General features: G+C 57.5%; 1 protein-coding gene across 2 annotated transcripts in view; it reads left to right on the forward strand.

Moving 5' to 3' along the window:
- The first annotated feature begins 292 nt into the window (after positions 1–292).
- Positions 293–25,497, forward strand: part of TENT4A (terminal nucleotidyltransferase 4A) — a 42,002-nt gene continuing 16,797 nt past the window's right edge. Inside the window, exon 1 of one of the 2 annotated variants that reach the window (XM_047767840.1) lies at positions 293–1,048. In XM_047767840.1, the coding sequence (XP_047623796.1) occupies positions 333–1,048 (716 nt within the window). In that variant the 5' untranslated portion in view covers positions 293–332. The remainder of the gene's footprint in view (positions 1,049–25,497) is intronic. The other variant, XM_047767929.1, reaches the window with a different exon arrangement.

The raw sequence follows: 25,497 nt of genomic DNA on the forward strand, positions 1-25,497 counted from the left end.
CCCGCCCCCTCCGATGGCCTCTCCCGCCGGCCCGTGTGGAACGCCGCCGCCGCCGCGGCCCCCGCGCCCGCCCCGAGCCGCGTGAAGGGAGCGCGACAGGCCGGAGCAGCCCGCCGCGGCCTGCCCGGGTCCCGCCAGGCCGCCGCGACCGGACCCCGACGGAAGCCGCCGCCGCCGCCGCCTGCCGGCCCGAGCCGCGGCGCAGGCCCGCCCGCCCGTCCGTCCGCGGCCCGTCCGTCCGTCCGTGCGCGGCGCGGCCGGGACTCAGGGCGCGGCGGGGGCGGGGCCGCGGCGGGGCGGGCGGGCGCGCGGGCCCGCGAGGCGGCGCGTGGATGGATCCGCGCGTGGCCTGGATCCAGCCCGAGCAGAAGGGGCCGGCCAATGCCCTGTGGATGCAGATCTGGGAGACCTCGCAGGGCGTGGGCCGCGGCGGCTCGGGCTTCGCGTCCTACTTCTGCCTCAACTCGCCCGCGCTGGACACGGCGGCCGCGGCGGGGGCAGCCGGGCTGGGCGGCGGCGGCGGCCTGGCGGGGCCGGCGCTGCCCACCGCGTCGCCCCCGCCGCCCGCGCCGGGCCCCGCCGCGCTGCCCCCCGCGCTGCTGACGGCGCTCGGGCCCGCGGCCGAGGGCGCCCGGCGCCTGCACAAGTCGCCGTCGCTGTCGTCGTCGTCGTCTTCCTCGTCCAACGCCGAGTCGGGCACCGAGAGCCCCGGGTGCTCCTCGTCGTCCTCGAGCAGCGCCTCGCTCGGCCGGGCGGGCGGCGGCCGCGGCGGTGCCTTCTTCCACTTCGCGGACGGCCCTCCGAGCGCCCCCGGCGCGGCCAACGGGCACCCCGGGCCGCGCGGCCCCGCGCCGGCCGGCTCCCCGCCGCAGCACCAGTTCCACCCGGGCCGCCGGAAACGCGAGAACAAGGCCAGCACGTACGGCCTCAACTACCTGCTGTCTGGCAGCCGCGCGGCCGCGCTGACCGGAGGGGGCGGCCCCGGGCCCCAGGCACCGCGGCCCGGCACGCCGTGGAAGAGCCGCGCGTACAGCCCGGGCATCCAGGGGTGAGTGCGCGCGGCGCGGCGCGGGGACCGGGGAGGGGGCGGGGGCCGGAGCCCCGCGTGGGCACCCGGGCCAGGCCCGGCGCGCCATCCCGCCGCGGGGTCGGTCCCCGGGCCGCGCCGCGCCGCGGGTGCACAGACGTCCCATCCCGGCTCCCGGGTCATTTCGAGGTGGATGCTGGAGGCCCAGGTGCAACTCTGCTATGAGGTTTTACGTGGATTTTTGTTTATTTCAACTTAAAACTCTTTTCAAAAACGAGTGCTGTGTCCGGATTCTAGAATTACCGGTGCTAGAAAGAGGCCGCTGAATCCGACTTGTGCAGCTGTTTTCCTTTTCTCGCCGGCGAAACTGGAGCGGACGTCGGATACTTGCCCTCTCGCCCCCCCCTCCCCCCGGACAGGTTAGGGATCTCTTGTCAAAGTGGCCTGCAGATAGGTGTGGCGTTTTGTGTTAAGTTCCAGAGCATTTTGGGATTGCCGGCAACCTGAATCGAATTGAAAGTGAATGTTTGTTAAATGGGAACTTTTCTTTTTTTCTCTGAGAAAATCCATTTAAAAGATGACTAGGTTTTTGGTAGCGCTACAGTTCAGCAACAGCGAATTTAAATGACTTTTGGGGAGGAGGGGGCTTGCATGTTATGCTTTAATTTTGTGCTGAAATGGACAAATAGCATCATGTGCATCTCTTTTTAAAGAATAAACTAATAGCACGTGAAGAAAGAAAACATTTGCAGCACATACCTATCCGGAAAGTGTCATCTCTATTTCAGTGTTTCCACGTCAGTCTAGAGGGGGGTTGAAGTTCCACTTAGGGTTACTGCTGTCACGCATCCGTAAAGTTGGTAAAACAGTGGGTGAGAGTGAGTTGAAGCCGCTCAGGTGGGAGTGCTACCTACCCAGCCCTGTTGCCTTCCTGTGCTTTTCTGAGCACCTGGAGACAAGGTATTTGTATATAGGTTTTATGTCAGTATTTCAGGACTTAAGTCAGAAACTTCACTTTCCTTGCAGGGTCACATGCTGATTTAAAGGGCACTTAAGAATTTGCCAGGGTGTTAGGATTGGGAAACATGAGGCTTACAAATCCCACAGTGTCTAGGTGTGGCTGTTAATTTCTTAAAGTAACTTTTTCTCTCATAGGTCTGTTTCTTCTTATGTGAAGTATGTTTGTAGAACCCTTAAGATGATACTACTTAAAAGTGTGTGGGATACACAGTAATAGTTCTGTGTTCTGCAACTTGTTTCACCTGTGTGGGTTGGGAGTGTTACTTTCTTAAGCTCCCTGAAGCCTGAGCGCCCCTTCAGCCCCAGGTAGGAGCCTGGTCTCCTCCCCCTTCTGCCTGGGCTTCTCACTTGTAGGACTTGCAGAGAAGAGGTAGCCAGGCGCAGTTTCTTGATGTATGGCCTTGGGGGGACCTGTAGGTCTCAGCTTGTCATGGAAGTTGTGCCGACTCTGTGTCACTTTAGCAAAGTAGGGGATATGTGGTCTTTGCTTGTCAAGCATTTTTGGGCCCAGACCGTCGAGTCCCCCTTCTTCCTCTCACGAGCTTGTAGCAGCGGCAGACTAAGCTCTTGTGCAACTTGCTCAGGTTCTCGAAGCTCCTTCCTCACCTGTTGGTCTCCAGGAAGCCTCAGTAGTCCTTAGGCTGCTGGTTGCTTTTCTTGGTCAATGAGCCCACTTCCTGCCAGGTGCTGTGCTGGGGTCCAGGGGAGGGGCCGGCGTGGGAGGCACACAGCCTCAGGACCCTGACTCAGAAACCCGGTCCTGATCGGCGAGTATCCCTGCCCCAACCCAGTGCGCATGAGCACCGACCCTCGGGGGGGCGGGGGGGGGGCTGCTCTTATCCATCACCTGCATCAGGCTCGTCTGGTCTCTTATTACCGAGGCCTTCTCACCCTCACGCGGCTGCCCTCATCTCCTGTTGGGTCCCTCGTGGAGCCCAAGGTGGCATCTCTCAGCATCCAGGCCCCTTTGGACCTGCCCTGGCACTGCCAGCAGGCTGCTCCCCTCTGCCGGGAACCAACCCCGTGATGGCACCTCCCTGGTCCCGCGGAGGTTAGAGATCAGGGCACGCTGTGCCTCTGGGCCCTGCCTGGGGGTCTCACCCCTCCACCCCTGCCAGCCTGTTAGCACTTGGCTTGGCAGCCCTGTGGTGTAGGGCTGAAGAGGGGGCTCTGAAGCAGCAGGAATTCCTCGTTTCCGCCCACCTAACTGGGGGCTCTGCTCCTTCTTCACTTCACCAGCTGCCCTTCCTTGCCTGCCTCTGCGGGTGGCCCTGGGGCTGTCTGCTTTCTGCCATCCCTGCCTGGAGGGGGGCCTGCTGGGTTGCCTGCCCTGTGGGCCCCCCCCCCCCGCCGTCTGCTTGGCAGATGGCCCATTTAGAAGGGCAGGGAGGAGTGCTGGGGAACCCGTGTCAAGCTGGGGAGCTCCCGTCCCTAACGAGCGTTTCCACAGGGCCTGCCCGGCTCATGGGAACTCACCTTTTGGTATCGAGGAAGCCTGTTCGTGGAACTTGCTCCAGGCCGCAGCTCACCCAGAGTGATGAGTATCTTTCTGCTCCTGGCTTAGAAAGGGAAGGACTGAGGGGAGAGCGCCCCCAGCCCAGCCAGCAGAAGAGACTCTCATTGACGGGGAGTTGCTTGGCCTGGATAACCTCAGGACTGGCATTTCTGGAAAGACAGTGCCTGCAAGCCCGCGGGAAAGGCTGGGCAGTTGCTGGCGTGCTGGGCGTTGGTAGCATCAGCAGAACCCATTTGGGCCTTTGCCTGGTGGCCCTTGGAGCAGCTGGCACTTTTCTTTCCTGGGGAGGCTTCTGCCCTTGGACACTGCCTGGAGGTGGCCTTGTGGGATGGGCCGCCTGTGTTCACCCTTGAGTGAGATGAAGATGCCGCAGCTGAAAGCAGGCAGGAGTCAGTGCCAGGCCCTTCAGAGTGGAGACGGACCACATGCTGGCTTGGGGGCTGCCGTTGGTGCTCGTTCTTTGTCTGTTTGGGGGTTGAACTCTCAGACTTTGGTTTTGGGCGCCGTGCTCTGCACCTGGGCTCCCGACCGGAGCTGCAGGACAGGCGTACGGCCGTGGGCGCATCCCGGCCCCTGGCTCTGGCCCCTTCCTCCCCCCCCACCTCCTGATCCTGCAGGACTTTGTGCCTTTGCCCTGGTCGGTGTCAGCAGCCTCAGAAACCTTCCCAGATGAAAGACAAAGGTGAGAGTGGGAGTGTGGCCCTCAGATACTCCACCACGTCCCTCCTGGTGCCCCGCGGGTCCCCAGAAGAGTGTATGGGGGCGAGAAAGAGCCCAGCGTCCAGGACAGTGCCCGCGGTTCTGCCCTGGTCGGGGCTCTGTCGGGAGTTGGTCCTCTTGGGTCTGTCCACAGGGTGCGGGGCCACGTGCCACAGCATCTTCCCTGTAGGTCCCTTGATGCTTCATGCTGACGTTTTTTTTCTCCCCAAAGGAATTCCTATAGCCTCAAGCTGGTGCGAAACCAGCGGATGTCACGTGGGTGTGGTCAGCCACACCCGGCAGGGCAGGCCCGGCCTGGCTTCGTCCTAACTCTTTCCTCCTTTCCCCTGCGAGTCAGCGCTGGGCGAGGGCTCCGGTCCCATCTCTCCCTCTGTGGCCTGACTTGGCTCTACCTGAACTCTGACCAGCTGCCTTCCCCGGCTCTTCCTTGGAAAAGGCCTGGTAGGACCCACCACGGACCCTGGCTGTCCTCTCTCTCATCCCTGTCCCTTCCTGCAGATGGCCTGGGATGCACAGGAGGGGTGGCTGTGAGCTCTGCCGAGAAAGGTGACGGTGGCACAGGAGCCTTGTTTGCTGCATGTTCGTCCTTGGGGACCCAAGGGTGTGCGGCTGTAGCAGGAAGCAGGGCTGCTGCACTGGCCGTGAAGTGAACTCCCACTCAGGCATGCCCACCTGGCAGTAGTAGCATCATCACTGTTGGCATCGCCATTCCTGCCCATTGCGCTCTGGCCAGTCTTTGCAAAGTGACGTTGAAAATTTAGTGTGGGATGCTGGCTGTGACAGAGCTGGGGCGAGTGGTCCCTGGTAAAGGAGGTAGGACAGCGGACACTCAGGGAAGGGGCTGCAAGGAGGGGGAGCAGGGCAGGCCCTGAGAGTGGATGGTCAGGATGTTAAACAGCCTGGCAGCCTGGCAGCCCGGCCGGGTCGGGGTGGGGCGGGGCGGGGCGGGGGGGGCTCAAATGATTTTGCAGGAAGTGGCCTTACTGCTCCTGCTGCGCAGGTCAGGGTGGGGTAAAGAGGGTCGGCCCGCTGCTGTGAGCTCGTGATGGGAAAGCAGGGCCCAGGCAGCGCCGTCTGCTGCTGTCCAGGAATAACACGTGGTTGCAACTTAAGGCTTTTAAAAGTGATTTTTAAGTGGTATTTTAAACTAAAAAAGGCGTTCATAATTTGAAGATTTGTGTTTCCAAGTAAAGTCTCAGATCTTCTTTTGGTCTCTGTTTGCTATAAATTTTGGTCCCCCTTTTAAGTGGATTCATGTAAACGGAAGGAGAGATCGTAATTTCCCTTGAAAAATGAGACTTTTGTGCTGTGGTTAGGTCTTTCTGGTTTAGAATTTGGTTTTTTGGTTGTAGAGTAAAAGAGCGTTTTAGTAAACAAACAAAACCCTGTGATGGTCAAACTCAGAAACTGGATTTTGCTGATGCAGCTCAGCAGTCGGCCGGCTGGAGAGGGGTGCCGGCTCCTGCTAACTAGAGTCACAGGAGATGGTTTTAAGTCACGATGTCGGCTGAAAACTGCCACCGGCTGTGGTCAGCTTGGCTGGGCATCTCCTCCCGCAAGGCTGCTGGGCGAGCACGGCCCCTCAGGAAGGGCAGGTAGCTGGTCTCGGTCGTGGGGACAGACGCCCCCAGTGTGAAGAGCCTCCCGGTGAGGCGGTCGGGGTGCATCTCCCTGCTGGCTTGGGGTTTGCACTGAGATTTCCATGCTGTACCCGTCGGTTGCTGCTGTGTGACAAACGTCCACAGACTCAGTGGCTCTAGAATCGCAGTCATTGTGTGTCTGTCTCATGATTCCTCGGGTTGGAGGTTGGGGACGGGGCTGGGTGCCCTGCCCAGCTGAAGTCGAGGGGGTGGCCGCCGCGTTCTCAGCAGGAGCGCCTTCCTGTTATTGGCACAATCTCGTTCTTTTGCAGTCATAGGACTGAGGTCCCCGATTTCTTGCTGGCTGCCAGCTGGGGCCTCTCTCAGCTCTTAAAGCCACCTGCATCCTTTGGCTCAAGGCCCTCCCATCTTCAGACTGGCAGCAGTGCTCTGAATCCGCGTCTGCCAGCCGGAGCAGCTTTCTGCTCTACGGGCTCTTGTGGTTGGGCCAGGTCCTCCCAGGTGACACAGTGTCGAGGGCACACGATAGTACAGCACAGTCACAGGAGCGATGATGGTACGGTGGTGGCTGCAGGGTCTGGGGATTCAGGTCTGGAATCTCTGGGGGCTGCCTGCGGTGCATGCGGTGCTTGGGAGGCCGGCTCTCTGCTGTGGGAAAACAGGCGACCAGAGGTTGTGTTTGCCTTTTCCAGCCCTTCTCTCCTGTGACTGGACTCCAGCCCATCACGATGACTCTTGCCGATGGCTGGTCCTGTCGTGTCCTCTAGCTGGGTTGTCACCACTGAACTCGGGGCCACCAGAGTGGTTGTAGCTGAGTGCCTTTCTGTGCTTCTCTCTCTCTTCCCGGGCCTGTTCTTAAACTGTGTCATCTGGGAAAGGTTTACGTGAAAGCCGTGTGAATGCGTCTCTGAAACGGCAGTGACAAGGCCCGTGCAGGAGGTGTCCTTGCACAGAGCAGCTCAGGAAAGGTGCCGCTCCTGTGCAGGAGAGGGTGGTTGGCATCCCATCCTGGTCGCCTTTGGGGTCTAGACACACAGACACGTGGCAGCGCATCTTGCTTTGCAGAAGGTCCTGCAGCACTTGTGCTGCCGTCCAGGTTGCGGGGTTGGGGGGGGGGCGGGGAGCATCTCCCGCCAAACCCCTGCTTCAGAGCACTGTCCCTTCCTGTGCAGTTACTGCTGCTCTTGAAAACTGACCACTGCCCTCCCGTGTCCCTTCTGGGAAGGAGGGGCTGTGTCCCAGGCTGCGTTCCCAGTGCCAAGCACTCCTGCCACTGCTGAATAAGAGTAGTGAGAGAGTGAGTGAATGAAAGAAGAGAAGGGGAAATCGGGCAGCTTAGAGGAGCAGGTGAGGTGTGGCAAGTCTGCATAGTTTAAATAAAGCAAATGCTACAGTAACTTCCGTTGTTTGTCCTAGAATTTCTGAAGATTTGACTGCAAACTCTAAAGTTACTTAAATGCAGGTTAGGAGTTTTCTGGTGGCCCAGTGGTTAAGGACTCAGAATTGCCACCTCTGTGGCCCTGGTTCAGTCCTTGGCCTGGTAACCTCTCCCTGCCGTGGGTGCGACCGAAACAATAAATATATAAATGCAGAATAAATTAAAATCTATTACAGTGTTTCTGCCCACTTTCCCGAACAGTATGGTTAAATCAGCTTCATGGAAGCCTTGCCGTGCAGAATGTAAAAACAGAACACCAAAAATCTGTGTTTGAGAGGCATCTTCATTTAGTTTGAACTGGTTTCCTTTTCTCATTGTAACGTTAACACTTGCTGTGGGCAGTCAGAAGCCTGGTGAGTGTCCTGTGACTAGTCCAGTGTCCTGGCCTGGGAGGCCTGTGCTCCCTTCGCTGGGGGGAGGCGGAGGCAGAGGTGGGCCCACCCTGGGGCTGGGCTGGGCTGGGCTCGGCTGGCACAGAGATTTATCCCCTGCACTGACAGTGGAGGGTGTCTGGATGGAGGGCTCTGAGGTTCCCACTGGTGGGGGTGGCGGGGGGGCTTTGGTTATCGGCAACAAGCCTGTGGATTGAGGGGGTGCTCTTCTTAATTCCCTAATCAGCTGCTCCGCACACCCCTTAAAACGTCTCTGTGGCTTCAGATCAGAGTTAATCTCCTCACTGCGAGCTTGTGGATGTAAGCACTTTCTAGCTTCCTTGTCTGAAGGAGGCTCCAGATGACCTTAATCTTTCTGGGATCCTGGGACTCTGAAGGACTGGCTGGGATGCGGTTGTGAAAGGACGGTGAAAAATCACATCGTGTGTGCGTTTTTTTGCCTTTGAGCCCTTTGTGTGGAAGCCGTTTGGCATCGGGAGGCCTGTGTGTGGCCTGGAGCTGGCATCTCATGCAGCCTGGTTTCCGGCGGCGTTTGGCCGGTTTCCTCAAGGGTTCGGCCGTGAGCCTCCGTGCCCCGTGGAGCGGGGCTGTGCCGGCGCCCTGCAGGGCCCGGGAGACAGAGAGGAGGTGAGGCCTGGCGGTGTGTTGTCCTGTCGAGATCGGAAGCACACACCTCGTTGCCACCGGCTGCAGGCAGTGTCCCCGGTTTCAGGAGAGACCGCAGATGGGGGCGGGCGACAGCGGGCACAGCTGGAGGCCCACCTGATGCTGTGGAAACGCTTTCTCCCCTTGGAGCCAAGACACACTTTGCTATTTTTAAAAATGTAAACAGGGCCTGAGTCACGTGCTCTCCAGTTTGAAGGGAGAGCCAGGGTCCCCCCGCATGTGTATCAGACATGCCTGCGCCGCCCGCGGAACTGGACGAGCACTGTGTGGGGTTTGGGTCTTGGGTGCCTGGCATGGATGTTAGGTTATTTTTCCGGGCGCTGTGCAGCTTCGACACGTGTTTTGTGTACAGTGCAGAAAACAGAAGCGGGGGCCGGGAGGGTCAGCACGCGGGCAGCGCCGTCCGTGGACCGTTCCGTGGGGATGGAGGAGGCCTCGTTTGGGGCCGCCCAGCACGGCAGCCACCAGGCACGTGTGGCCACGGAGCCCTGGAAACGTGACTGATGGGACGGAGGAACTGGATTTTAATTGTCTCTAATTTTAGTTAAAATTTAAACGGGCCCATGTTTGGATGGCACTGAACTGCAGTAACTTGAGATTCCTGCGCGAACCGCAGTGCCTGATTCAGTAACTGCTGCCGGCACAAGTCCACACTCAGACGCCAAAGCTGTGTTCCTCAGCAGGTTACCGCTAGAAAGCTCTAGAATCATCTCTGAGCTCTAGTGGAAATCCTTTGCAGAGGCTGCTGTTTCAGCGACACAAGAGGCATAAATGGGTTCCTAGCCGGGGGTGCCAGGGACCAACCCTGGATGGCTGACCTCGGGTGTTGGGTCCAGCAGGCAGGGCTGGTGCCCGCCCCTCGGCACTGGCCGATGATCTGCTCGGCCTCTCCTGTCCCCTCGGGCCGCAGCGCAGGGGCTCCCGTGCGGGCTCGGCTCTCTGAATTCCCAGAGCAGCCCCCTGAAAGGGGCACCACTTCTCCTGTTCTGTGGGCAGAAGAGCAAAGCCTAGGCTGGCTAATGTGGTCTGGCCAGAGGTGCTGCCCTTGGAAGAGGGTGTCGCTCTGACCTGGCAGCTGCACCGCCCCCTCCCTGGAAGCCAGCAGCTCACTCTGCTCACACCCTGTTCGAGTGTGCCCGGTGAGGGCCGTGGGCTTGTTCGTTTTCCTGCAGAGTGCGGACTGGGGCAGGGGCCTGGCTGGTGGCTTAAGGACAGACAGCGAGGTGACGGATGATGAAGGTGGGGTGGGGGGGCGCGGGGAGGCCCGGGGCCCAGAACCCAGTCCTGTTGCTGTAGTGCACGCAGTTCCTGCTTCCCCGGACATTCCAGAGCTGCCTGGGGGAAAGCTGTGGTGGAGAGCGCAGGACTCTACCATCTGGACGATTCTTAGAAGTCGCAGTTTATGAAAAATGCAGCATTTGATGAGTTGTTGACTTGCTGTTTTTCTGGAAGACAATTGAAGGCCCGAAAAGCAGGGCTGGCAGGTGTTTGCCCACTGCTTCCTTGGTGTGAGGCGCTGCCTTGGCTGCAGAGCCCACATTCTCCCGGAGCCTGTGGACAGCGCCTCATTTACAGGGAGGGGCGGATGGAGTCTCCGTAGATGAAGCATCTTGCCTAAGGCGCAGCTGGAAGATAGAGAACTGGAGCCTCAACACAGGCCTGCTTGGCGAGGAGGCCTGTGCGCGTGACCACTGCCCCCGTGGGAAGGGAGTTGGGGCGCGTGCATGAGAGCCAGAGGCAAGGGCCTGGTGGGTCCGCAGAGAGGGCAGCAAGGCAATTTAGAGCGTTTTGGTCGTTGATATCTTTTATAAATTTAAGCAAATAGATTTAAGAAATTGACGTATAAACTCTGAAATGATAAGTGACATAGAAAAGAGGGTATCTTGGGAGTTCCCGCCGTGGCGCAGCAGAAATGAATCCGACTAGGAACCACGAGGTTGAGGGTTTGATCCCTGCCCTCGCTCGGTGCATTAAGGATCTGGTATAGGTCACTAGCCTGGGAACTTCCATATGCCGTGGGCGCAGCCCTAAATAGACAAAAGACAAATAAAATAAAAATATAAAAATTAAGAAAAGAGGGTATCTTGCCTGGTTTGTGAAATGCAGAGATTCTAAAGCATTGTTAGAAGCCTTCTAGAAAAAAAGCAAATGATGATTCTAAGAGTTTGTGTCTCTCAAAGACCTTCTGACAAGGGACCGACATGCGACCCTGAGAACAAGAGGATGGGTGGAAATAATGGGAAACTGAGACCAGATTTGAAAGAGCGAGGACCTGTGAGAATTGTCCCAGGTTAAAGCCTGGAACGGAGGGCCGCCTGTGGAACTGGTACAGGTGCAAAGGGCCTCTTCGGGTGGTTGGGGGGAAGCCCGTGGGCAGTACGTGGGAGGCTGGGCTGGGGGAGCTGGCTCCGTGCCTGTAGCAGCTGGATGCTTCAGCTCTCCTTTGCGCCCATCAGAGGGGGGGTCCTCAGTGCTGGTCGCGTGTCCTCAGTGCTAATGTCCCTGGCTCTATCAAGCCCTCGTCCCTCTATGTGCACCTGAGGCCCCCTGCCCTGGAGAGGGAGAGGCTCTTGTCCCCTCCACAGTGCAGGAGAGGGTGTAGGTGCAGTGCCTGCCTCAGTGCCCAAGCTGCCCGACCCCACAGCCCAGCTTCTTAAGCACTGGGCCCGCGGAGCAAAGGGGCTTGTCCGAAGGCGCATGGTAATAGGAAGACAGCACCTGCCCACGCTGCGTTCCGGGCTCCAGGTCAAGAGGAGGGACCCCTGGCTTTTCGGGAAGGGCTGCAGGCGCCGTGAATTCCTGCCCCGGTCGCAACAGTCGGGGCCTCCCGGAGATGGACATCTTTGCCCGCGTGTCCCCGAGAGGACCTGAGAGAGCTTCTCGCAGAGCCAGCAGGAGGCGCTGCTGCTGTCCCCCTGCAGCTCTTCTGGCTCCTTTGCCACAGCAAGCGCTGCGGGTGTGACCCCGTGCCTCTGCGTGCCTCTCTGTCTGCTCATTGCTATGCAGTTAACTGCTTCTGAGAGTGCTTTGTGCTGATTCTTAAATAATGATACTGTTTTTATAAAACAGCTTTGTGTGTATTTGTTGGTAAAATGTAGACAGCTTAAAATCACTCAAGCCCCCACCCAGGAATAAGTACAGGCCGGTCGGGTGACCGCCGTTGTGGCCACTTCTCTCAGCCCGCGTGTGCACGGACACGTATGTTGATCAACAGAAACACTCCTGTTACAACTTACGTTCTCCTCAAGTCCCATTTACTTAAAGTATTGATTTGGCCTGAAAGCGAACGTAGTGTTCAAATAGAAATAATTGTTTCTGCCAACTAGTGTCCATGAGGATTCGGGTTCGATCCCTGCCCTCGCTCAGTGGGTTAAGGATCTGGCGTTGCCGTGGGCTGTGGTGTAGGTCACAGATGCGGCTCGGATCCCGGGTTGTTGTGTCTGGCGTAGGCTGGCAGCTGCAGCTCTGCTTCTACCCCTAGCCCAGAAACTGCCATATGACGCAGGTGCGGCCGCTAAAAAAGAAATACTAGCTTCTAAGAGGTATTGCTGAGACCAAGAACATAAAAGATAGAAAACGGCATATGGCCAAGTGCAAAGAAAAGAGTGCGCATTTTCATGCAGTCGCATCCGTGTGCTCACAGCCTCGGGGGCCGAGATGGCAGCCCTTGCCGTGGTCCAAGCTGTCCCCACCCCCGATGCCGGGTGATGGTGTGGGGAAGTGGGACCTTAGGGCCTCATCCTGGGATGCACGTCCCTCTAAGGAAAGGCCAGCTTCCCTCGTTCTCCCTCCCCTACGTGAGGACCCAGTGACATGACGGCGGTCGCAGGCCCGGCAGAGGGGCCTCACCGTAGCTCGGCCAGGCTGGAACCCTGATCTTGAACTTGTCGCTCCCAGAACTTTGAGAAAGAAGTGCCTTTGGTTTCGGTGCCCGGGCTGCGGTGTCCCCTGAGAGCGGCCCAGGCCCCGCCGAGGTCCTCCAGCTCCTGGCTTGCATCATGCTGTCTGTCACCGCGAGTTGGCGTTTGGCTCTCTAGTCACGACCACTGCCACTTGCTGCGGGCTTGCTGAGTGCCAGGCCCCTTCTAGACACTTTGTTGGGATTCATTCCATCCTCGTGACAGCACCACGCGGAGGGTGTACCCTCAGCATCCTCGGGTTTCACATGAGGAAATAGGCCCAGGGCAGCCGAGGGCCCCTCATGGTTGTGTAGCAGAAAGCTGATGGCCCTGCCGTCCCGGCTCCGCACAGAACACCACAGTTCACAGTCATTAGTCTTTTTTGGGGGGTGGGGGCCCACCCATGGCATATGGAGGTTCCCAGGCTAGGGGTTGAATCAGAGCTGCAGCTGCCAGCCTACACCACAGCCACAGCAATGCGGGATCCGAGCCGTGCCTGCAACCTCCACCACAGCTTACGGTAACGCCGGATCCTTGACCCACTGAGCGAAGCCAGGGATCGAAACTTCATCCTTATGGATACTAGTTGGATTTGTTTCCGCTGTACCATGACGGGAACTCCATGCAGTGATTGGTCTTGGTTCTGTATTTACACCGACTTTGTGCTTACTGCCGTGAGCCCAGTTGTGTTGTCTTGGCATGTGTATTGAGTAGTTGCATTTTTACTTTTTATTATTTTTTAATTTTTTATTTTCTTTTCAGGGCCACACCTGTGACATATGGAAGTGCCCAGGCTAGGGGTCAGCTTGGAGCTGCAGCTGCCGGTCTACACCACAGTCCTCGCAGTGCCAGATCCGAGTCACATCTGTGGCCTGCACCACAGCTCGTGGCAATGCTGGATCCCTCACCCACGAGGCCAGGAATTGAACCTGCATCCTCAAGGATGCTAGTCAGATTCTTAACTTGCTGAGCCACGAACTCTGGTAGTCACGTTTTTAAAGGCGGGCTTGTTGGTGCCGTGTCCCTGCAGCCTGCCGTGTGCGTGAATAGCACATCTGCTTCGGAGTCTCAGCATCCTCCCCTTGCCTCTGGCTTTGAACGTTGTCAGGAATCAGGCAGGACTGATGCCGCTTCAGTGGAAGTGATCTCCTCGGATGCCCGTCTGTCCGGGGCATCCCTTGCGCCCTCACCTGGTGCTTTGGGCAGCGGCGGCCCCACAGCAGCCTTCCTGGGCCACAGCCGCCTGGCCCCCCCCCCCCGCAGCCTGGCTCTGCCTTTTCCCTTGGGGCTGGTCCTCTGTTGGCTCTTGCAAGCGGCCTTGGTTTCATCGTCCTGGTGCAGGGCGGCCACGTGGACAGCCGGACTCGGTTTGTCGCTTCTCACTGTCCGGCTTCCTTCAGTGGGCGCTGCGCAGGCTCTTGGCACCGCAGCTTCCTGACCTCGCCTGCTCAGCCCGTGTCCCTGCCGCATCCTCACCTAGATTTTCTGTTGCAGGAGGCACTGGAGTGGGTGTCCTGACCCCACGCTGGGCTGTGTCTTCACGGTGTCCTGGGCCCCCTCTTCTTCTCTCGCAGCTGTGCAGTGTGCACAGGGTTGCTGGCCCGGCCTCTCTGCCGATGTGGCCGGACTGTATTCTGATCCATCTCTCCCTCTTCCCTGGAACTGTCCCTTTCAGGCCAGGCTGCAGGATTGAAAGGCTGCTGGGTTGGGCCAAGCCTTCGGGGACCCACTGGCCCCGGAGGGAGAGGAGCGTCTTGGAGCCAGTCGATGGGGGGTGGGCCACCTCGTTGGGGCCCAGGGTCTGTTCCGACGTAGGGCGCCTCTCAGGGCTCAGCTCGCCTGGTCCCATCCTTGCCTGCTGCCGTCTGTCCTCTGAGCCTGGTCGTTGGCTCTGAAGTCAGACTCGGGACAGGAGGCCCTCACTGCCGGTGTGTCAGCCTCAGGCTCCTGTGCTCTCGGCCATGGCCCCAGGTTTGTCCCCTGCTCACTGCAAGTCTGGCGTCTCCTTGCCCTTGTGTCTTGGCTGCAGCACCAGCTCTTGGGGAGGCTGGCACAGGAGCCAGCCGGGGCCGCATTCGGCCTCTCCGTGTTGTGGGCTGTTTTTGGGCTTGATTCTGCAACTCTGCCTCGCTCCTTTCTCCGGAGCCCGAGGCCCTCCCTGTCTGGCTCTCTGCGTGGCCGAGATCAGGACCGCGCCGTAGGTCGAGGCGACTAGCCGTGCGGTGATGCCCCGTGTCTGCCCGCTGAGCCGCACGCGTCCTTAGCCTTTGGATCCTTGCCCTTCTGTGCTTTGCCCGCCTCCCTCCCTCCCCTTTGATGTTTGCTGGTTTTCCAGCACCGTCGTGTGGTTCTTTTCCTGCAGTTCTTCTTTCTGGTGGTCTTGGTGGGGCCTTGGGAGGTTGGGGTGCTCTCCCTGGCGTCCCGCGCCAGAACCCGGAGCCCCTCTGCTGGGACTTGAAGAGGCAGACACGTCTAGTGCATGCGTGGGAGCTGGTTCCTCCTCTGCCCTGGATGGAGACAGTCCTGCTGATGCAGCGGGAGTAAAGCCGGAAAAGTTAGACCCGTCTGTGTGCTGCCGCGCTTAGACTTGGCGCTGACGTGTGCGCAGACGCAGGGCACCCAGGGCGGGGGGCTTTGATTGCAGCCGACTCTCGGGTGCGTGACACCTGGTGTGGGGAGGCCCACCGGTGGGCGGCGAGTGCCTCTGTGGTCGCATCTTCAGGCCACATAGATCCACAGGCCACAGGCTCACCGAGGGCTTTGCCCGTCTTGGTGACGTGCCCCGTGGTCGGCACGTCCGTCTCCGGGGGTGTCACACGCAGGCTTTCCTGCCCTGAGGGTCCTTGGGAAGTCGCATTCCCCAGGTCAGTCTCTGGGCCAGGGGAGGGGGTGCTGAGGCCCTGGGTCTGCAGGGCGAGGCGGGCAGGGCGGCCGATGGGGTGCGGGCAGTGTGCGCAGAGGGGCCCGAGCCCGCAGGTTCCAGGTCGCATGTGAGGCTCGGGCTGCCTGTCAGCGCCGAGCCCGCCGTGAGCCGGGGAGGTGGCTGGTTCTCAGGGTCATGGTCGGGTGCGTCGTGCGGAGACTGGACAGGGCAGCCGATGGAGGGGGCAGGTGCTCGCCACGATCACAAGAGTGTCGGCTGGCAGCATCCCTGGCGAGTTTACCGGTTTCTTGCCGCGTGTTGCCCCAGGATCCTCGTGCGCACACCTCTTGACAGCAGCGCCTCTGACGGGGGCTGGGACAGCGGGCAGAGCCTGCTAGTGGTCCGGCTGGGGAGGGTCGGGGTCCTGGAGAAGACCCCGTGCTCACAGGTCTCGTCTGGGCTCAGTCATCCGCATCCACGGAGGCTTTTCTGGGACTAAAGGGGAGCCTTCTTAGGAGCCCTGTCTTTGGGGCTGTGTCTGCTAAGTCAGTGGCTTGGTTGAGGTGGCGCTTGAAGCAGAAAGGTAGGCCGAAGGGGCCTTTTAGCCCAGCTGGTCCTTGGAGCTGAGCAGAGTCACAGTGCCCTGGACCCCGGAGGCTGGGTTTGGCTTTCACGGAAAGGCTGACGGCGGCCAGTCGGCAATGTCTCTGCCCTGGGACCTTTGGAGTAAAGTCAGTGTCAGTAAAGCTGAGACGATGACACTTTTTCTTGGCTTTGATTATAAAAACAATGGTGTGCTTATTGAAGAAATTTGGAAAATACAGAAAAGAAGCTGTCCGTAATTGTCCTGTTAACACTTGAGCATATTTCTGTTATTTAAACAAAAGTCATTATAGTTAATTTACAGTGTGTGTCAATCTCTGCTGTACAGCAAAGTGATCCAGTCATGCGTGTGTGTGTGTGTGTGTATGTATGTGTGTGTACCTTCTTTTTCTCGCCTCATCCTCCATCATGTTCCGCCCCAAGTGACTGGATAGAGCTCCCTGTGCTGGACCGCAGGATCCCTTTGCTCATCCACTCCGGATGCAGGAGTTTGCGTCTGCTAACCCCAGTGTCACCAGTGTATCGTTTTGTATTTGTTTAACTCTAGGTAAGTGGTTCCTCCTTGAAGAGCTCTCTTGAGCAATTTTAGAAGATGGTGCGCTAGAGAGAGAGTTCCAACCTTCCACTTTTAGAAGAGGCCCACGGTGCAGAGTTGTGCACCTTTCTGTGTGCTGGGCCACTCCCCGAGGGTGGCCTCCCTGCTCCGTGGCTGAACGTCACATCTGAGGGCTGCAAGCTCCGGGTTTTTGAGTCCTCCTTGTGGGATCTTGGGCCGTTTACCACCCGTTGAAAGAATAGTTGGTTTTGGACAGCAGCCCTTGCCTTGAAGACTGCTGGAGAGCCTAAGGAAGGGGCTGGTGAAGTGGATAGAATTGTGCAGCATCCGGAATAGTCGTCTTCTCAGACACCTAGGCGTTCCTCCCCCAGAGATGGTCCCGCTCGCCCGCGCACCGGGTGTGAGCATCTCCAGAAAGAGGACAGAAGGTACAGCTGTTTTCATCTCAGAAATGATTGCTGGCGAGCAGGGCCGGGGACCCTGCCTTCACAAGCAGCCAGGGGGTTCCCTCTGAGCACCTGGCCTGCAGGGGGCTGTGCTGCAGCTGCCGTGCCAGCCTGGGTGGCAGGTGCCTGGAGCCAGTGCACTCAGTGCGGCCCCTCCCTGCCCAGCAGCCCTGCAGTCTCTGAGCCTGTCCCGAGCATGGAGGCCTGGGTTGCATTGCAGCTTCCTTAGGACACCAGTGTTAGGGGCTGAGGCCCACTGGCTCCGTTTGCCGGTGATGCCTTCAGGACTGGCTAAGAGAGTGGGTGCTTTCTGCAGGGCTGCTCCAGCTGGGACCGGAGGTGGGGGTCTCCTTGGGGCTGAGACGCAGAACGGTGCTGTGGCACTGGAGTGTGCTTCCCTCACCTGACTTCCTCTTGGTCTCGGGATGCTCCTGGGCGCCTCAGCAGAGTTTTCTTTCTAGAAACCATTTTGGCATGTCCTGTCTGCTCTGGCCGTGGGTTTAGTGGTTCCGCTGAAATTAAGTAAATGCCTTTGCATGGCTTAGTTATAAGCCTGTGGTATCCGAGCTCTTGCTTTCTTTTCTGAAGGGGAGGGAAGGTGGTTGTGGTTCTCGGGCCTCTGAGTGGCCCCAGGGGCTTTGCTTGGCACTTGCAGTGTGCTTGGGTGCTCTGCCGGGCCAGCGGGAGCGGGGTGGTATCCTTTCCCCTGATCCGCACAGAGGCACTTCTCCTCGCTTCAGTTCAGGCCCCTGGACACCTGCCTGCATCAGCGTGCAGCACAGCTGATCCCAGGAGGGACCTGGGAGGGAAGGGGAGGCAGAGCTTGCACTGGCCGGGAGCTGAATTTGCAGGGGTCAGGGTTACCACATAGAGATCCCTAAACTGCAGGGTCCTCTGTCCTGGCTCTTTTGTTGCTCTGAGCCCTTTTAGACCCTGGGTTGGCTCGGCCTGCCCCGAACAGCAGCGGTGCCCCAGCCGAGCCGCACCTCCTCCTGCCTGTCCCTCAGCTCTCAGGGCCCTCCCTTTGCAGCAGCTTCTCTTCCACTGATGCCTTGGAGCCCCTGCCGGAGAGAGAGACGGGTGCACAGGCAGGGGTCTGCGGGGCTGGGGAGGCGAGGCGCAGGCCCGAGGCAGGCGGGTGGAGCCCGGCGCTCGGCAGCAGGAGGGATCCTCCTGGAAACCCACGGGAGGGCTTTCTGCTTTGCAGGTTCAGTCAGTCTCCTCCTGCCTTTGAGCTTAGACTCAAAGCAACCTTCGAAGGTCCGATTCAGGGTTCTCTAAGTGGGTACGGATAGTAATTGGCTTGTAACATAATTAAAAATCAGTAAAAAAAAAAAAAAAAATGAGCTGATTAACCAAGTCCTTGAAGGGAGTTGTAAAAAGGACGGGCCACCCGAGTGACTGCCCTGGCCCTGCCCGGTGGCAGGCAGACGGGATGCCCACGGCTGCGCAGCAGAGTGGCTTGAGCAGCCACTGGAAACTCCAGCACTTGACTCCAGATACGTTCACCAAGGCGTTGCTTTTGGCAAGAATGCGGACAAGGAGCTGAGGGGAGGGAGCTCCAGTTTCTGAGAAACCACTGGCTTTTTAAGGCTTTTGAGGGTTTTCAGAAGAGTTGGAGGGCGGGGAGCAGGAGAGAACAGGAGGAAATGGACCTTGGAGGGTGGCTCGCGGCGTTTCCTCTTGCATTTTACAGTGTAATCTAAAAGCCTCGTGGGTCACGAGCCTTTGGAATGGACGGGTTTCTGGAGAGGGTGGATGGTGGGGCAGCGGTGGGGCAGGGCCATGGGGCGGGCGCCGTGGGGACGGCGGCTTGTGCGGGTGGGGTGCGTGCTGACACTCAATCCGGAACGGGGTGCTGGAACTTCTTGTAGCCAAACTGCAGGAAGTTGTGCTCATTCATCTGGTTTTTCTTTCCCCTTCAAAGGATGAATGAAATCTGACCTCTGGCCAGGGCTTTCCTTCGAAAAAGCCGCGGGGCTCTCAAACCCCTCGCAGAGCAGCCTCGGCCGCCTTGGCCTGTTTCCTTTCCCTTTTCTGTCGACACTGTTTTATCTTAAATCTGATTCAGTGTCCTCAAGTCCGGTCCCTTGTTTCTCTGTCTCTTAGCTGCTGCAGTGCGTGTGCCTGTCCTTGTTGGCGTACGAAGATGTCACCACTCAGCAACCTGCACCTTGTGCCAGGCTGGTCGTGGGAGAAGGAGCCGCTTTGCTGGGGCTGGACCCCGAGGCTCCTGGGGGTGGGACTGCTTCTCTGGAGCACCCCCCCTCAGAACCAACAGCCTTCCCTGACTTTGGGTTAGACTTACCATGTAACCCTGGCAGCACGGCTTTGAAAGTCTAAAATCATCCTCCTGAAATGGGTCATCTGTTTGCATGAATGACTTGACTGGCTGTGGAATTGTGAGTTTGGCTCTCTAACTTCATAATTGCCTTTTGGTCTTTGAAAAGGCTCACTGAGTTGGATTTCACAAATATTTAAAGCAACCAGATACCAGATGCAAAGATAGATACTAAACATTGCTGATTGATACTTGGTACCGGAAGCAAGAATTAATTTGGGAAATGTACTAGACATTGAAAGACCAGGAGTTCCCGTCGTGGCGCAGTGGAAATGAATCCGACTAGTATCCGTGAGGACGCAGGCCTCGTTCAGTGGCTTAAGGATCCAGCATTGCCATGAGCTGTGGTGTAGGTCGCACACTCGGCTTGGATCTGCTTTGCTGTGGCTGTGGTGTAGGCCGGCAGCTGCAGCTCTGATGATTTGACCCCTAGCCTGGGAACCTCCATATGCTGCAGGTGCAGTCCTAAAAAGACAAAAAAAAGAAAAAAGAAAAATCAGTTATTACCTCGAGTGGCTTTACAAGCGAGCGATTGTAAATGAGAAATGTCTTTTCTCATTTTTCAGTGAACTTTATTTTTTGATATTTAGATTCAAAGGGTACTTAGCAGTAACGCGTTAGAAGTTTTTTTCCAGTACTTTCATGGTTATAACTAAAAATCACTGGAAACTCTGGTCTCACCATTTTCATTTTTCTTAAAATAACCAGGAAGTGAATCAATTCAGGGCTTTCTCCATTGTGTTGTATCAACTCGAGATTCTTCCAGATTGACCATCAGAGTCGTACGGGGTCTGTATGGGCCAGTCGCCGTGGCTGGAGTGTCTCGGGTCCACTGCTCAGGGCAGCTCGTCAGGTGTGCTACGCGGTCCCACCTCCTGCAGCTGCGCTGTCCCTTTTGTACCTTCTGTCCTTCCATGTTCCAATTTATGATGCCACTTATGAGGCTAAAGCCGGCCAGAGCCCTACTCTGGTCCCTAAAGGCCCCACAGCGGTGTGGACGCTGGGGTCTCAGCTGAGAATGAGGCCTGCCCTGTACAGACGTTTCTGGAGCTGTTCTCGGCTTCATGGATGCGGAGTGGCAGGGCAGGCCTCACCTGCTGGTGGGCCCTCTGTTTTTTCTGCTGCCCCCGCCCAGGGTGCCTCTGGTCACCTCTGATTCCCCTGTTTCTGTGGATCTGAGGTGCCATTACTTGTAAAAAAAAAAAAAAAAGGACGCATTTGAAATTGTGTTTTTATGTCTCAGAAATGTGACCCTGGTATGGACAGCTTCCTGTGGATGAAGCCACCTAAGGGGAAGCGCCTTTATGAAACTCACCGTGAAGAAAGGAGAATATTTAATTTTGAGTTGATTTGATGCTCAGCCATGATTGGAAGATGCATCCCAATTTTAGACGAGTTGAAATGTTAAGGAAAAAAGGGTACATTTTCCTGAGGATGAAAGAATAGTCTTTGCTCAGTTCCCCAGTGACGTGAGTTCCTCTGGAAACGCTCTCATCAGGCACCGTTGTTGGTAAAAGCTCCTAAACCGGGGTGTGGTAAACGTGGCCATGAGGATGCGTTTAAACTGTATCAAGAGCTGTAATGCTTACTTTTGACGGTCTCGGCTCTTCCTTGTCCGCATTTAGCCTGAAGCTTCTGAAGTGTTTATTTTAGGGAGACTTTGAGAGCCTGGGACGCTGGTCTCCTGTTGGCAGGTGTGTGGGTGGGGCGGCCTCTGCCCACGGGGGGCCTCCCCTCCTTCCTCGACCTTGGCTTCTCCAGGGATGGAAGGAGCGGGGACCCGGGAGAGGAGATGGGTGGGGGCCGCCTGCGCCCCCCTGTTGAGCTTGGGCTGCTCAGCTGCCTGCGAGGGAGTCAGGGAAGCAGCCGCTGGAGCCGCCGCTGCTCGCCCCACGTGGCCGCTTAGACTGCAGTGAAAGCACAGCTCCAGCGCCTCGGTCACGGCCATGTTTCGGAGCTCTGCACCACTTCCAGAACGTTCTGTGATCATGGGACTTGTCAGCAGCGCTGTGCTGCTGTGCTAGGGAGCCTGTGGGTCCTGGCCCCCTGCCCGGTGGACGGCAGCATCCTAGGCTTGTCCCTGCTCGGGCCGAGTTGGGGGCCTGGCCGAGATGCTGGGACCAGAGACACTGGCGGGACTTGGTCACCTTGCTGCCTCTCAGCAGCGGGCGCAGAGTCGGGGCTCTTGAGGCCGACTGGCTGGATCATTTGCTTTCTTAGTTAAGGAATTGATAATTCACTATTAAAGTTAGAAAATGAACACAAGCAAAAGGAATATAAAATTCACAAGGAATCTCGTCATCTAGAAAAATAGTTGACTTTTTTGTGTTGTATTTAATGTTTTGCTGTTTGCTGTTAAGTATGAGCGGTGTAGTGACTGTTCTTGGGGTGAACTTTTGTGTACTTCTGCAGTTATTTCCCTCTTAAAAAGTGTCATCTTTGCTCCTTTTCACTTTTTCTAATCACGATTTTATTGGTGGTTCATTTTTTTAGCTCTAGTGTACAGTGGCTTGATTTGGATCTTAGTTCCCATACCAGGGATTGAACCCGGGGCTGCAGCAGTGAATCCTAACTACTAGCCCACCAGGGAGCTCCCTCCTTTTCACTTTTTAATTTGTACATATGATGAGTACATTCTTGTGAAGAACAAAGCTCCCGCAGCACGTGGGTCTCGAGCATAGGAGGTGGTTGCTCTCAGCAGCTCGTTCATCTGGTGGCAGAGCCCGTGGGCCTTGGCGTGTGGCTCCAGACCTTCTCACGAGCTGTGTGTGTGTGGCTACATTCCTGTAGCGGCCGGGCAGGTCTGTCTGTCTGTCCTGGAGCCTCACACCCTCCTCACCCTTCTCAGTGCTGGACAGTGTCCATCCCTACCCACGGCCCTGCAGCGGGAACGCCAGGCGGTTCCCGAGTGTGCGTGCGCGCACGTGTGTGGGGGGAGAGAGTGTGAGAGAGTGCGTGTGTGTGAGTGTGAGAGTGCCTGCGTGCTCCGGGGCCCGGGGTCCCGGCCTGGGGTTGTGGCTCCCCAGGGAAGCCTTCCTCTCGCTCAGAGTTACTGAGCTGTTGTCTGCTGGTGCCCGAGTGTGAGGCCCGGTCTGAGCGAGGTCCCGTCTCTGTGAACGGATCCTTCCTGTTTCTGCCGTGCGAAATTGACATTTGCTTTTTAATTGTTCACATTCCGTGTGTTTTTGGAAAGAATTTCTTCATGATTATTGACTCTCAGTCTTTGTGTCGTGGTTGTCTTTTCTGCATTGGAGTCTGGAAAGGCCTCTTCCAGTCTGAGAAAGCTGATAGCTCTCATGGCTTTTTTTCTCTTCTTCTATTTGATGTTTTCATTTAAAAATCTAACTCTGCATCTGTATTTTTTTTTTTTAGGGTTGCTCCCGGGCATATGGAAGTTCCCAGGTGAGGGGTCGAATCACAGCTACAGCAACACAGGATCCAAACCCTGTCTGCAGCCTATAGTGCGGCCCACAGCAACACCGGATCCTTAACCCACTGAGCGAGGCCAGGGATCAAACCTGCGTCCTCATGGAGACTAGTCGGATTCATGACCGCTGAGTCATGACAGGAACTCCAGTCATCCTTGTTTTTTGGCTGCTGTGTCAGGATTAGGTTTGTCTACAAGGATAAAAAGTCACAATGTGGTGCCTTGGCATCAGGACTGAGCGAGGGGGCACAGGGCTTAGGGCGCTCTCCCCTCAGAAGCCCTCTGAGGTCCCCCTGGGGCACGCTGGCACCTGCAGCCCCGGGAGCAGGCGCTCCTCGGCCTCCTAGTGCCCTGGTGGCTGCCTGCGGCTGAGGCGGTGGCCTGGGCCCGCCAGACCAGCAGCTCCTGCCGGTTTTGAGACCCCGCCTCTCTGCTGCTCTCGGGGGGCTTTTCCACGGTGGTCGCAGCGTCAGCATTTTCTTGGAAGGTGTGGAGACGGTAGGCTGGCAGCGGCAGGGGCTCTGAGTGTGGTTTCCCGAGTTCATCTTGGCAGCTCCGCGGTTCCTTTGAGGTTTTGATTTGAGGGAGGAGGCGTCGGCGTCCTCATTTCCTGCTTGAATAGAAAGGATCCAAGCTCGCCGTGGACGTGGTTCCGTGAGACGCTTTGGAGCACTGCGCACGTGGGGGCGCTCAGTCTCCGAAGGGGTGACTGACCGGCGGCCTCGGGTTGACGCTGGCGGCGGGCTTGGGGCCGATGGCCCTTCTTGGGGCAGTATGTTGTCCTGCCCATCGGGCAGTTTCTTCAAGTGACCCTTGTAATGTGTGTTGAATACTTAACCCCGGCGGCTTTATTGAACACTGGTTACGTTTTTCTAAAAAAGGATAGTTGGCCATTTAAATGATTTCTGCTAACAAGTCAAGTTACCCAGTTTCGGGGTACAGTATTTCTTGGGGTGCTAATTTTTGACGACATCGTGTAGTCATTTAATGACATTCCCTAATGTTGCTCTCAAATGACAAGATGGAAATAAGCAAAACATGTAGTTTACCCAAACTCGATTGGCTCCGCACATGCTGGTCGGATGCTGGTCCTGGGTCAGCGCTGTCTTGCACCGAGATCTCGTCGGGAGCAGGCGAGCCCTTCTCCTGCAGGTCGTCTCCTCTGGGCAGAGACAGGCGCTGGGCCATCACCACGGCCACGAAGGATGCGGGGGCCTCTGCTTCTCCTTCCCGCAGGTTCTGTTGAAGTGTCCTGCGGGACCTCCCAGCTCTCCCAGCCCTCAGGGCCTGAGGCGGGGCGGGGGCAGCCGCAGGGCTTTCCGAGTCTGCCCACACGTTGTGGTGGTGGTTAGACCTCCTGGTGTCTTTCTGCACCGAGGGAGCCATCGCACTGCAGAGCCTCGGGCGGCTCCAGGGGTCATGCAGTGCCTCGCTAGTCCCAGCCCGCTGGCAGGGGCCGGGCCGAGCCTTCTTGTCCAGCTAGGCCCCCAGCAATGTCCCTTCTTTTCCCAGAAGGCAAAGCAAAAATGCCCTTCCTAATATTTGTTAGGGCAGTTGCTATCTTTTATTTTTAATTTTATTTAAAAAAAAATTTTTTTTTTGGTCTTTTTGTCTTTTCTAGGGCCGCTCCTGTGGCATATGGAGGTTCCCAGGCTAGGGGTCTAATTGGAGCAGTAGCCGCCGGCCTACACCACAGCCATAGCAACACGGAATCCGAACCGCATCTGCGACCTACACCACAGCTTATGGCAAAGCCAGATCCTTAACCCACTGAGCAAGGACAGGGATCGAACCCGCAACCCTGTGGTTCCTTGTCAGATTCGTTAACCACTGAGCCACGACGGGAACTTCGGCAGTTGCTAACTTTTAGATGCAGTTTAGCACCTGTTTCAGATAAGATGCTTCCTTAGTGTATCTTACTCCTGGAACAGGACACTGAGATCAGGAGGCCTGGAGGCGAGTGTCCTGCTTGGCACCACTTCCGCTCTGGCGATGTGGGCCCTTGGCGACCTCATTATTAATCTCTCCTGAAATGCGGGAGGGGCGGGATTCTGGGCGGCGTCCTCTGTGTCAGGCAAGTCCACGGGCATCTGACAAAACTGCCACCGTGTCACCCACCGGGCAGCGTCTGTGCAGCCAGGTCCCCTGGGGGGTCCTGGGAAGCCAGGGGGCGACCTTTCATGTTCTTCCGTGTGTGACGGTTCATTCCGCACTGCACGTGCAGACTGGCAGTGACCCGTAGCAAATCGGCCTGGCCTGCTTCCTGGGTGCTGTGATGGGTTCCCTCCGGGCTGTGGATGGAATTTTGCCACGCCAGCTTTGCTCCTCTTCTTCCACCTCTTTGGGCCATTTGCCTAGTTTTTCTAGGCCTATGTTCTTTAATTTCTCCGAATGTCTGTCCTCGTGGTGCTATCAGAAGAGCCCTGAGCTGCGGTGGGGGGGCGTGTGCCCTTCGTGCTTTGATGGACTCACCTCTCACCGAGGTGGCCGCTGGTCCAGTGTCGCGTGCCAGTCCCCTGAGGAGCCTGTGCTGCCTCCCTGACGGCCACACAGTGACGGGGACGGACGCCTAAGCTGAGGGGCAGGGGCCCTGCTGTGGGCATTCACCTGTAGCCTGACCGTCTCGTCCTGTGACAGCGTTGGAGCTGTGCCCTGGAGCTGTGGGGACCGCCCGTGACGTGCCGCGCCTGCTGGCTGCCGGAGGAGACGGCGTTCAGTGCGGAGGATGTAGTTGGCGCTCAGCGGCGGCTGCGACGGTGGAAGCTTGACGCCGTATATCCTGGAGTTGATAGATATTTTGGAAAAATGACTGCGTTTTAATGTTGCATGGTTTATTATCTTTTTGGATTTACTAAAAACTGAATCAGCAGCATGCTTGGGGTGAAGTTCTGTTTGATATCAAACACCATCAAGTTAGGTCCCCTGCCGGCGATGGCCCAGCTGACTGCAGATGCTCCGTGAACAGGGGTGTCGAGGACGTAC

Source organism: Phacochoerus africanus, chromosome 1, assembly GCF_016906955.1.
Source record: "Phacochoerus africanus isolate WHEZ1 chromosome 1, ROS_Pafr_v1, whole genome shotgun sequence".
Classification (NCBI taxonomy): domain Eukaryota; kingdom Metazoa; phylum Chordata; class Mammalia; order Artiodactyla; family Suidae; genus Phacochoerus; species Phacochoerus africanus.